The sequence below is a fragment of the Cygnus olor genome, chromosome Z (genome assembly GCF_009769625.2).
Source record: "Cygnus olor isolate bCygOlo1 chromosome Z, bCygOlo1.pri.v2, whole genome shotgun sequence".
Lineage (NCBI taxonomy): Eukaryota > Metazoa > Chordata > Aves > Anseriformes > Anatidae > Cygnus > Cygnus olor.
Genome location: NC_049198.1, coordinates 40,090,105 through 40,103,673, shown reverse-complemented (window position 1 = coordinate 40,103,673; position 13,569 = coordinate 40,090,105). Strand labels below are relative to the sequence as shown.

Genomic DNA, 13,569 nt, shown 5'->3' with positions numbered 1-13,569 from the left:
CCATGAAAATGTGGAATTAATCACTTAAATTGTCTATTCAATACTTAAACCAAGTATTTAATGAATGAAATGGAAGTGGAGAATGCAAAATATTCAGAACTTGGCTAGAGAAAGACTAGCAGATAATTATATTAACAGAAACCTGCCAAAAGATGTATACTCAAACAGATAGCAGTGATAGTAATATTTGCATTTTGTGGTCTTTTCTTTTCTTGCTTTTCTGCTATGTACTGGAACGAACCAACACTGTCTGGTGCTGTACATGAGCTGGAGGGGTTATGGAGGAAGCATTTCAGACTGGTGTAAGGCACACCATGTTCATGTGGGCTGTGAGGTGTCTGAAGCGTCTTTAGACTGTAATCTCTTTGGGCAGGGACATGTTATGTTTGGCAGCATTCACCTGCTGTACAACATGATGTACCCATACAATACTACATAATATACAAGGAATTTACTTAGCAAGGAAATGAGAGAACTGAGCAGCTTGGTGTGGTGGGAAAGCATGTCCTTCCAAGGACATTGTCCTTAAAAACAGTCTTTAGTAATGGGTGAAGATCAAAAGACTTGGAGTTCATTTTAGTTCAGATAGCAACAGTATCTAAATTAATTATGTCTACAAATATGGACTGGAAATGTGGTAAAGCAGATTGTTAGATATTGTTAGATATCTGGTACTTCCTGTGTTTAATTTTTTTTAGAAATTACACTTCTGCATTACTTCACAATGAAGGAGGGGTTTGGAAGAACCAACCTAGTATGTACTGCAGTATAACTAAAATGTTAATACTAACAAGTGAAATATTACAGGTAGTCTCATAAAGTAATATAAGTTTTTGTGAATCATCTTGCATATTGAGACCCCTGTTGGGCAAGACCCTTTTTTTTTTTTTAAAGCTGCTATTTTCTTTAGCTACTACTTTGATATTTCCCTGTATACAGAATTAATGAGAGTATTTAGTACGTGGTGTTTTCACTGAGAGGTGATATCTTTATTTTACTGTATTTCATATTATATTCTTATGTAGAATTAAAAAATGAAACAAAAAAAAAACAAATCCATCAAGACCCTTTGTGTCTAAATATATTGAAGGCTAGACTCTGAGATGGGGGAATGGAAAACATAGAGCTATCTTTTTTTTTTAATTTAGAATAGTTGTATTAGTCATGTTCTCAGTAAATATCTCACTGTTATGCAAATACTCAGCTTTATCTGATGAAGCTGTTATACATCACAGTGAAGCACACTTAGAAATAACTATCTACATTTCAAAACTATTTCTGAAAATAGTTCATATCATGTAAGTACAATAGTGGAGCTGCAAGTGAATTCTTGAGGTATGGTGTGGTTTGTCAAATACTTTTTAAGTGTCCATCTGTTTTAAAAATGAAGATAATATGTAGAGAGTGGTGGGTGAATGTTGTCAGTGTCAAGTACTGAGTGATTATGGAGATATAGCATTGTGTCCTGAAAGGCTTCAGTGGAACTGTGCTATTTGCTTTCTCTGTTCCTTTAACATGTTGCAGAAACTTCAGGTTGTCAAAAGTCACATTTTCTCGAGATGCTCTAACATGAAGTCTCCTAGGGCATGAGGTATTTCTTGTTAGTTTCAAGCTGGACATTCGTATATGTCTTAAGAATAAGACAATATGTGATTTCATGCAAGGACGGTGCCTGCTGATGGCATATGATATCACGTATTTTCTTCATTCAGTTCAGAATTTATTGTGTCAAAAGTAATCCGGTGCTCACCAGGGATGGAAAGCTGTGTATAGAGACCAAATGACACAATATCATTTCAGGAAACAATTTTTTTTTCCAAGAATTTTGTTTATTAGTAGTTTTGTTATTTGAGATACGCAGAGGCCAAGCTGCTGCTGTCTAGAGCTCTTGGTGCAGAGATAAATAGTTCTTGTTTTTTCATGTATGTGTCTTTTTATGAGACAGTCCTGGAAAGGAAAGACTTTTTTTTTTTTCTTTTGAGATACTCTTTGTTCTATCATAAAGTCTAAATCATCTGTGTCTGTCTTCTGAGGCCAGAGAGGCAGAACCTCAACACAATGGAATATAAGAAGTTGCACACAGAGCGTAGAAACATGAAATTGTTAAATTTTGGCACACTGCAAATATCCATTTCATACTTACTGCATAACTTCCTTTGCATGACATTCTAATTATCTACAATCCCCCCCCAAAAGTTGATTATTTTCTGTTTGCAAGCAGTTCAGATATTTTAGCAGACATGCAAAATAAATGAGATAACATTTGGTCTTGCAATTCTTGTGTTTACTCCTGCAGAGCTTTAGTGCATTAATAGGTGAAAAGGTGTATGTTTTCTAGGGGGAAAACTAGTGAACTTCAGCCAAACTGTAGATGTTAGACATCTACAACACCATATTTTTTCAGTCTTCAGTTGGTTGAAGAACCACTTTGTGACTTCAGTAGCTCTTATGTGAATATTAGTCATATCTTTAAATAACTATTTATGTCACTTTCCTCTCATGCTTGCCAGATTACTCTGTGAAAATTCCAGTGTTTTAAATCTATGCACCTCAGAAGTAAGAAACTTTATATAAAGAGCTGTTTTCTTGGACTAATAGTTGAATTTGTTGCTTTGCCAGAAGATGATTCTATTTCATCTTAATGCTTGGATTTTGATTTGTTTTGTTTCTCTGAATTCACTAATCAAGACTCCTTCCTCAGCCTAGGAAATCTCCAAGTAGTCTGTATAAACAGGAGTCCCAATTCTCTGACTGATTGAAAGGTTAGTGCTAAACACAGGGCTGTACAGAACAGAGATGAAGACCTTTTGGTCTGAGAATCTCATTACTTCCAAGGAAGGAAACTGAAACATGGATCAATGTCCTAATCTTAGCCAGCTGCATTTTTGTGTTTTGATTTGATTTAAGATTAACATCATCTAATCACAACTTTTTGCCTTGAATTTGCTTCCTTCCTTTCAGGAATCTACATATATTGTATCTAGAGAACTTTATTCATGCTTTTCCTGAGTCAGTGTAGCACTGACAGAACTCTATTACAGTCAGTGGTGGAATACATGTACAAACCAACTTAATATCAGAATCGCCCACAACAACTTTCTCCCTAGTTTGAATACACATAGAAGTGAATCATGTGATTTTGAAACATTTTTTTTTCTCTTCCTTGAGAATTTTTTTAGAATGTATTGTGGCTAATTTATAAGCTTTTCAATTGTTTTATAATGCAGGAAGACATTTTTAAAGTAATGAGTCCAGTCTCTTGAACAAGTGTTTTTTGATTGTACTGTGTGCTTGGCTACCTTTCTTTGTCCCTTGTAATGTTTAAACCCATTGATGTGTCAGCCAAATTTACAGATACAGATCTGAAAGGTAATTAGGTTCTGGCAGGTTTTGTGATAAAGGTGTTTGGATGAAGGAGAAAATTGTTACATGTATCTTGATGTAGGAGAAGCTGGCAAGAAAATATTGGTCTGCAGGGGATGTGTAAAGATTCTGTGCTTGTGCCTCGGCGCTGAAGAAGCATTAGTGCTGTACTGCTGCAGAACCCAGGGATGGGTTTTGTTTGGTGTTGTGTGCTGGGAGTGCTCCTCCAATTTAACCTTTGAAGCAATGAGAGATATTCATTCACATCCTCACACAAAAATTGGCTGCCTTTTTCATAATACGCTGTAAGTAAATCAGAAGCTATGTGCAGGATTTGCTGGATTAAATTCTGTAGCCCAAATTAGTCTGGGTTCCAGGGTTAGATAATCAGAATGATTTCTTCAGGAAAAGAAACACTTTCTGTTATGGATTCATTTATTATTTGAAGAGGATGAAAATTCAGTTTAGTTCATTTTATTAAGCACTGCTGGGAAACACAGAAATGTAATCTCTTTAATTTATCATGCCAGTTGTCTTAACAGTGGTATGGTACTGCAATACTTACTATATATGGTTTTTCTAAGCTGTTCTCTTGTATTACTAATATTTGAAACAGAAAGGATTGAAACTTGTGTAGCTAACTGCTGAATTTTAGTAGGTCCAGGGTAAGTTAAACAAATATAAAAATGAGAAACATCAGAATGTGGTGGTTTTGTTTTTTTTTCTGTTCTTGTAAAAGCTTCAATGCTCTTGAAAAAGAATATGGCATTATCAAATGAATGAATTCTGTCTTTTGACTACTTCTCTGTTTGATAATCTGGCAATTTATCACCGAGAAGGGTGGTCGGGCACTGGGACAGGCTCCCCAGGGCAGTGGTCATGGCACCGAGCCTGATGGAGTTCAAGAAGCCTTTGGACAACGCCCTCAGACATGAAGTCTGATTTTTGGGTGGTCCTGTGTGGAGCCAGTAATTGGACATGATGATCCTTATGAATCCTTTCCAACTGAGAATATTCTGTGATTCTATGATTTCGTCTCTACTTGTGATCTTTTATTTGCAACCAGGGCACACCTATATCAAAAATGAAATACTTTTGAAAGTTATTAGGAATTCACGTAGGTTCAAATTTAATTAACCAAAGAGTAGTCAGATGTCGACTTGAAATTTCCACATTTCCACTATTTTAACAACATATGATCAGCAGGTTCACACACATCATCTCAAGGAGAATCTGTTGTAGGAATGTCAATATTTTTCATTTCTGCATGAAAGAAAACAGTCTTCAATCAGCTTCAATCCTATTGCTTGTAAGGCCACCTAGACCTAGTAATGATGTAAAAACAACAGAACTGGAACTGAGATTTATTAAAGTAAGCTCAGGAATTGCCTTGAGCCAACTGTAATTTCAGAATCCTGTTAGCCACAAAGAAGTGTGATAAGCAACCCCTTATGTCAATTTAATTGGCATAGAAAGACTAGCTGATTAAAAGAATGGAGAAATGGGGTGACGGTTAATCAGGTGTATCAAAGTGAATGGTGGTAGGCTGTAGAAACCTATTTCATCTCTTGATGCTCAGATTTCTGAGGTTATAGATAAGGAGGTACTGAATAATGATGTTTATAAAATTCAATTAATAAAATTTAAGCAATTAAATCATTATGTTTTTACTCGGACAGTTAATGTAGGCTGTATTTAGGAACAAGAATGTTGACCTGACTGTATTTAAAAAATGAGTTGAGGCTAAGACTAGGTAACTGGTTGAACATGATTTTCTTATATATTATTATAACAGAGAGAGACACTTCATCTTTGGTTATACAGTCAGGGGAAGCCTGAAGAGCAGAGAGAAGGTATTACCTTGCTGAACAGTCATCTGAAGATTCAGACAGCTGCTGACAACTTGGTTTTAGTTCTGCTGTTAACACAGAAGTTCAAAAAAGATCTGAAAGATTTATCTGATGATATAAAACATACTAAAATATTAGTATACTGTATATTAGTATAGTGATTGAGGAAATGCAATCAGTTCATCCTCCTAGAATAGCAGAGCAAAGTTTAACTGCTTTGACCTCACTAATGGCTTCTCTGTCATTTTAACTATTCACATAAAGAAAGAATAACTTACATGAAGAAGCTACATGATTGTTACTGCTCATGAGCATGAGCAGTGAAATGATTACTGTACTTATCTGGGAGAGGAAGTCAGGCTTAGGTAAATAAGCATGCTTTCAGATGAAGAAACCTGAGATGTGAGCAAAGTGTGCTTTCAAGAAAAAAGCTAACCAAAACAAATTCCCCATCTATGTATTTTATTTTTTTGTGATTTTTTTTATGAGTGGTGATTTTTAGGTTGGCTACAAAGTGCTGATCTGCTAAGAGCATAAACAGCCCATGAGTCTTATCTTACTTAATCTTTCTGAGAAATTCTCCCCCTACACACACACACACCCCAGAAAAAAAAAAAAAAAAAAAAAAAAAGCAGGAACTGATTTTCTCAAGTGCATTTCTCACCCAATATATCCCACACTGTGTAGGGATCTCCTAGGAATATCCTTCAACCATCTGCTTCAACACCATGTGGTCTAATCAGTTACTGGAGTTATTTTGTATATTTGCAACTTCAAAATACTACCAGAATTTTTTTGTAAGAGATATTTGGTTTGAGAATGTTGTAGCTGAGCACTGACACTGAACTTCTTTGAAAATATTGCTTCCAGTTACTCAGTGATGGTGCTAGTCCAGGCTCCTTTTCAAAGCAAATCTTTTATACCAACTTTGCTATTGCTAGCTCATTGCCAATACTTATGCTAAATAAATATATTGGAGAAAATATGAAAGAATTCAGAGTAGCTGGTCAGTCTTGTTCTTAGAAAGGCAAATGGAAAATTTACTTCCATGACTTTTTGTAGCATCAGAAAGGTTACCCAAAATCATCAATATATGTGTGAGACAGTTCCATGCTAGGCACGAGCTGAAAATATTGCTCACAAAGTGACTAATCACACAAGTGATTATAAATCTGTCTGCATGAAAGTGTTTCCTCCCTTCCTACCCAAGATAATACTTCTAATTTTCATTCATCTTGTGAATCAACTCCAGATCATTACTAGCAAAATTTCTTTGTAATTTTTGAGTTCAGAAGAAATTTCTGGGAAAACAGCTACTAACTTCAGGGAGAAGTAGCAGTAGCAGATGGTCCTTTTGGTCCTTTGGCACCTGGAATCTAGGGCAAAGGGTGTTAGAATGACAGAGGCTTCAAGAAAGGGTTCACCAACAATTACCATCTTTGGTTCCTTCTTGGAGAGGTGGTTGTGAATCTCAAAATTTTCAGGCTATGTGGATGCTTTTTAGTGATCTTGAGGACTGTATTTCTATTTACAAGATGATAAATATTGCAGAGAATTAGGAAAATTAATTTTTCAAAGGAACCTAGCAGCCCCCTGCCCTGCCCCCTTTTTTTTTTTTTTTATAATAAGAAACAGAAACTTGTCCCTCTATTTGTGAGGTGTAAGCATGGAAAAAAATTACGTGTGCTTAACTTTGAACTTAGAACTTGATACCATTGCTATCATGTTGAAAGTGAAGCTTCTGCTCAAGCTTACAAACAAAGTTTCAGTGATTGTTTACATTAGCAGGAAGCAATGTTCTACTTGCAAGTCTGCAGTCTTATTCTGTCTCTAGCAAGACCAAAGATTTTAACACTGCATACATTTTCTATGAAGAAGAAAAAGAAACGTTAATGTGTATAAATCCCCACTTGCATAAATAGACCAGTATAATTGGTTTATGGGAGGCATTTTAATTTGTAATTAGAGGGATTCTCTGTCTCTCTCTGGTCTCTTCGTCCTGCAAAAGAAAGTTTTTTTTTGTTTGTTTGTTTGTTTCTTTTTTAAACTGTAGTACTTTTATTCCATTTCCATCTAGGCCTAATATTGAATGCTTTAATAAAAGTGACAACTCTCTTTCCTCCCGTTATTTTTTTAAACCTACTGTGGGTTTGTAAATGTGGGAAAGAATACAAATACACCTCAATCTTGCACACAGTTCTCTAAAACTGTTACTGATGGCAATGGGTAGTAAAGAAAACAAAACAAAACAAAAGCAAAAATAGAGCAAAACAAGAAACCATAAACAATTAAAACCACTATTTCAAATGGAGATCATTAATTCAAGCTGCAATCCAAACATTTTTGCAGTGTGCCAAATGATAGTTTCTGTTCAGAGTGGAAAGCAGCTAAGAAAGAAAGAAAGGATGACAGTTGATTATATCTGGGGATGTTACACTGACAGTTTTCACTTCTCTCTTCCCCCTGACAACTAGAAGTGTTGGAAATCTGAGTTTTGGAAGCTGCAAATTATATACATGTGTACTTGTATATTTATACACATGTATGCTCACTTTTAGTTGGCTCCTGCAGGAATCAACCCTTTTGTGTTTGCCAAAGTTGTCTAATGTTTACATATATGTGGATGCTCAAACATAAAATTTAACAAAAGATAGGAAGATCAATTGCAAGTTGTTTCATTTTGTGAAGAAGAAAACAAAGCCCTTGTGATTCTCTTTTCTCTCTCTCTCTTTTTTTTTTTTTTTTTTTTTTTAATTTTAAATGGGTGATCCATTAAGTCTTATAAAAGACCTGACTGTGAGGTCTTGTTTTCAATCAAGTCTTTGCTAAAAGTTGTGTTGCCAGTTACAGTCTGGATGGTGGTTTGTCCTGGTATTTTTACAGTTGTGTTTCTTAGCCTTTCTTTGCTTACTGCTAGCTAGTGTACTGTTTACTGTTGCTGCTATTATCATAGGTGAATTAATAATGATGGAAAACTGAAAAAAACAAAACAAACAAACAAACAAAAAACACCGTGACAATGGGTGCAGACCAAATAGGCTCAGGAAGCAATACACAATACAAGCTTATGGTAAGTGGTTTGTGCACAACCAGGATGATATTAATTCACCACTTTCATGCTTTAATGTGCAAAAATTTATCTTCAACTTAATTTACTGTTCCTATCCAGATATCCAGACTATGACCAGGTACCTTTTCGTATCAATAGAACAATGCATTACTAAATCTGAATAATGAGAGACTGCAGAATAAACAAAATTTGTTTATCTTTAGACTGCAGTGTCCAATTCTAAATATTTGAGTTATAAAGTTTTCTTGCTCTTTTAATCTTTCTTAATTTTCTTCCAAAGTGTTCTTTCACTTGGAAATTGAAGCCAACACAAGTGCAATTAACTTTTGTCTCTTTCTTTGGTGGTTGTTAGGAGATTCTTGCAACAGCAGTAGTGTATACATTTTATGTACCATTCAACCAGTTGTTAGCTTCCTCTTAGTTTTAAGGGTAATTTGTTCATGTTCAGTTTCTATTCCCAAAATATGCAAACAAAGCTGTCATAGGTGATTGTGAGTTAATTTTAGAAACATATCCCTGTGTTCATCAGTAATTATTTTTCATAATAGAGATATGAAAAATAACATGCCTTAAACAGGGGAGCTGTGTTTTGCACTACTTGTACGAAGCTACTTGTAGTTCAGCAAAACTTAATAAACAGTAGCCTTGATGGTACTGAGAGATTGACTGCTTTAAGTGTTTGGGCTTGTCTTTGGTTCCATTTTAAAGAATGTTCAACACCAACAATCCAACAGAATTTGAAATTCAGATAACTTCTCAGTAAAACTTAAAATGTTATTTGTTAATCAACAACTTCTACTAAAACTATATATAGCCTGGCAATAGAAGCTTCCTGTACCCACTGTGGTGAACTATAAAACCTCATTTTTTTTTCTTTTCTGTTTTATGTTTTCTCATTTTGTTTCTTTAGAAACAAACACACCCTATTCATTACGTCAAATTGGATGATGACTGTGTTAAAAAAAAAGAAAATGAATACCAACATGGTTCTAGTAAAACACAGTGACTTCCAAAATACATTGTATTATTTTGCAAAAAATTGCAGAGTTGTTTTGCAAAATTTACATTATACCGCAAAATTGTCCATTCGATTTATGCGCTTATCCATAGCATGGAAAAAAAGCAAGTACGTAATTGCATATTCCTATGTATTCTGTATTGAGGGAAATCCATATTTCAGGGGCATTGTACAAGTGATTAGAGAGATAAAATGTGCTCTTTTCAGTGATAAAAACTTCCTATTCACGTAGTATAAATTAAACACCTGAAAGTGCCTAAATATCTCTTGATAAAAACTGCCTTCAGGTAGCAGTATACACCCCTAAGTGGGTGTCCTTGTTACTTTCCAATACTGAATACTCATTTTCTTTCCATTCCTGTGATCCTCTATTTTCTGTGAAGAAACAGCTATAGTTTCCACATCTTACTTCTATAGAAAATTTTGTAGTTTTTTTTGCCCAGCAAATGAGGAAGGATCTGGGGTGTGAAACTGAGGTCAGCATAAAACATAAATTCTTAGTAAAATAGGCGCTTCATTATTTCTCTCAGCACTTGTTAAATAAATAATTCCTGTCTTCACCACTGGATATTTAGAAAATACTTTCAGTATTTATTGCTCCAAACCAGACCACTTTTCTTAGAAAACTTTTAAAGGGAATAATAATCTGGGTTATGGGTGAAGAAACAAGCATGTATCTAAATTTGGCCCTTACAATCACAAAATGTTTTGTAAAGTCTTTTTTTTTTTCCCCCAACTCTGGAGATTTAGAGCCTCCATATAGAAGCTTTTCTGAAATAATCAGTTTTATGTGTTACATGTAACAGCTCAAAATAAAATTTATTCATATACCTAAAAAATGGCAATTGCTACTTGTGGTATTACCTATTTCTTATTGGGCAAAGATTTGTTGTTTTATAATACTGTATTCATTCAGCTGGCATTTGTGCATGCTTTTTGGCACTTCCACAAATGATGAGAAAGCAACTTTTACCCAGTTAAATTACTGTGTGAAGTGAAAAAGGAACACTCAAGACCCCTCCAGATAATTTTGTTCCTCTCTAGTACACCTTTTTGAAGAACACAGATTAACAATTTAATGTTGATATTGTGCTTGTTATGCATTGTCTGTTGGCCTTTCAATGCAGGATTAAGTTGGATTTCCAGTCAAAAGTAATTTAATAGATTTTTTAAAAGGCTAATAGATTTTTTGATATTCTAAACAGCTTAGACACAGGTTTTGAGTGGATTTGCCAAATAACTTTTCCACTTTTTTATGCACAGTTTCTTTCCATGATCATAAGGCTTGTTTTTTTGTTTAATGAAACAAATATAGTCACCTACTTCTGTTGTATCCAATATTCCTTAGTTTTTTTTTTTTTCTCCTTTTACCTGTATTTCTTTTCTCTAGTCACACCACATCATCTAGAAGCAGAGATCTATTAAAAAAAAAATCATTCTGAAGTAAGGCAACTTCAGGAGAGGGATTTTGAACATAAACAGTACTTTTCCTGTCACTTTTGCTGTTCCTTCTTACACCATGTTTAGAGAGAGCATAATGTGCTATATATATTTTGATTAAGGATGAATTCTGGAATGTATTTGTTGCTTGAATTTCATTTAAAAAAAATCCATGCCAATAACTGATATTGTTAACATGTGTTTGTGCTATTTTGCATTTTCCCTCTTTGTTCCTTGATTTAGTCTGTAATGACTGTGTATTTGTTTTGTTTTTTCTTTCCTTTCCTTTTCTTCTCATGTTAGTAAGTCCTTTCTTTTCTTTCTGTGAAGCACCTACTGCTCATGCAGTGCAGTGCAGCTTATTTTCACAGTGTTTCTTGGGTTAGCTTCTTACTGGTAAGTGAGAATTCTATAAACTTCCACTCTGGCTTTGGAAAAAAATAAAACTATACTTCTAGTGTACATCCAAATTGCAGAGAACGTTTTAAAATAGGACCCTGTCTACTTGTAACAATGAAGTTGACTTCCTGGCAAAATCCCGTTATAAAGTTTCATATTTAAACTACTTCTGTGGTATACTGTTGGCAATACCAGAAGATACTTGTTAAAATGTAAACTTAGGAAGTTTGGACAACATTTAATAATTCTTTTCTGGAATTCCTGGTAGTGGAACTCTACAACAGAAAAATAAAAGTTTGGAGTCTGGTGGAGCATGTTATCGTGATTCAGTTACACAAAACAGTTCGGTATGCAGTGTTACTATCTGTGGCTTTCCCAAGCTTAAATAAGAGACAGGGAAGAAATTTTATTTCATTTTTAAAGAGAATGTAAGTTAAAATCTTGATGACAGCTAGGAATGTATTGGAAAAAGTGTTAACAAACTGAATTTACAGTAACCAACCTGTTATGTTCAAAACACAAAATAATTTATTTCAATACTAAATGCATTTTAGAACAATACTTTTTAAGAGATCTAAAGGTATTAGCAAGCATCAGTATGTAACCTACTGAGTGTTAATAGAGAAAGATAAATTCTTTGATATATTCTTTTGTGTTCCTTAAAAGCAAGACATACATTTATGTTTGCAGTACCTCTAACAATTAACAGCAGAGAGCAAATAAAAATCATTTATTTCCACAGAGTAATACCTTGCCTGTATCTAAATGAGATAGGTGTGAAACAGAAGATGCCTTGCAGGAACTTGATGCCTGCTTGATGGTTTTTTACACATAGCCTCTGCTCTGTCCAGAAACAACAGTATCTATACTAAAAAAGTATCTAGACATTTAGAAAAGTTACAACTGTTACAAATTGGTATTAAAATTTTGTGAATTTTAGAATGGTAACTTTAGAGTTCCTCCTGGCCTCAGTAAAAGTCCCCTTTCAAAAAATAAATAAATAAATCACAACTGGGTGACGGTAAGTGAGATTAACTTGGTCAAGACATTCAGTAGCAGTCATTTGACTTCAAAAGTTAAATACATTCAAAGAGTGAAACTGTTTTCTTTCTCCTAGGTTCCTTGTTGATGCTTAGTTCATCAATGGGAATGTTTATAATAAAGAAAGGGGAGAGTGCATTCTGCATGCTGACAGTTAGCAATACTTTTTCACAATAGTGTAATCATTTAATTAATTAGGAGAGTGCTCAGATGATCAGAGAAGTGGAAGTGGATAAAGTGACAGTGCTGGAAATAAAGCAAGTTGAAGCAATCAAGAATCTCTGGAAAGACCCAGGAATTCAAGAATGTTACGACCGACGGAGGGAGTACCAGCTCTCAGACTCTGCTAAATAGTAAGTACACTACCTAATGACAAGAAGAATCCAGCCTTAATGTAGTTAATAAAGAGAGAGGTTTACTCTGATTCTATTATTTGTACCTGTGTCTCTGCTGGCCTGTGATAAACAGAAGATTTTAAGCAGGAGTGATGAAACAAACTAATCTGAGGTTTTCTGAGCATGCCAGAACTATTATCCCTCCCAGTTCTGAGGTCAACACAGCTGGTACATAACTGAGTTTCCCATGGGAGAAATCATGAAAACCAGCTGTACAAAATACATTGACAACAAGCGGGCAGGTCAGAAAGCTCATAATTACATGAAGATATTGGGGTATAAATAAGAATGAGGATATGCTTCTCCCCCAGTTTTCCTGGAATTTAATTATGAAAAATGATTGCTTCAAGAAAACAGAAAAAATAAATTTCTGTTTCTGCAAGGTTGAAAAGCAGCAAAGTTATATTTCAGCAAGGAACATTCATATGAGGCATTTACGGTAAACTTTGATTCAAAAGGGTTACACTTGGGCAATCTGCTCTTGTGTGTTAAGCCTTATTCCTAACGGATGTCTTTCTGCTTTGTTTTTAAATAATCTTGCATTGGAGAAGGGTGCTATTTGACAGTCTGTCTATTCTAGCTTCATTTTCTAAGAAATTAACCAAAATTGAAAACTAGTTTTACTTTAAATTTGATTAAATCTTTATTTTACTGTTAATTGCAGTTAAGATCTCGATAGCAATTTGTTACTTTGCTGGAGAGTAAGAATTTTCTCATTCAGAAGAGAAAACTTAGAAAACATTTCTTAGCTAACATTTCTTTAGTGTGAGCATTTTTTATTTTGGTGCTCAAATGTGAGAGATGACTGGGCAGCAAGAAGAGAGTACATTGACATTCTTCCTCTATCACCAAAGAGAAAGAGGGAGAATTAGTGCTCAAATAAAGGAAGGTTTGTGCTACAAACACATGGAATGATTTGGAATACAATTTAGTTTTTATAGGCCATGGTAGCATTCAGGATGATCTAATGTTGCTTTCTAGTGGTGGGAAGAT

The 13,569-nt window shown here is 34.6% G+C and overlaps 1 protein-coding gene across 1 annotated transcript in view; it reads left to right on the top strand.

Annotated features, from left to right (window-relative positions):
* GNA14 (G protein subunit alpha 14) overlaps positions 1 to 13,569 on the top strand; it is a 74,294-nt gene that overhangs the window by 55,749 nt on the left and 4,976 nt on the right. Inside the window, exon 3 of the mRNA XM_040541751.1 lies at positions 12,380 to 12,534. Within this exon, the coding sequence (XP_040397685.1) occupies positions 12,380 to 12,534 (155 nt within the window). The remainder of the gene's footprint in view (positions 1 to 12,379; positions 12,535 to 13,569) is intronic.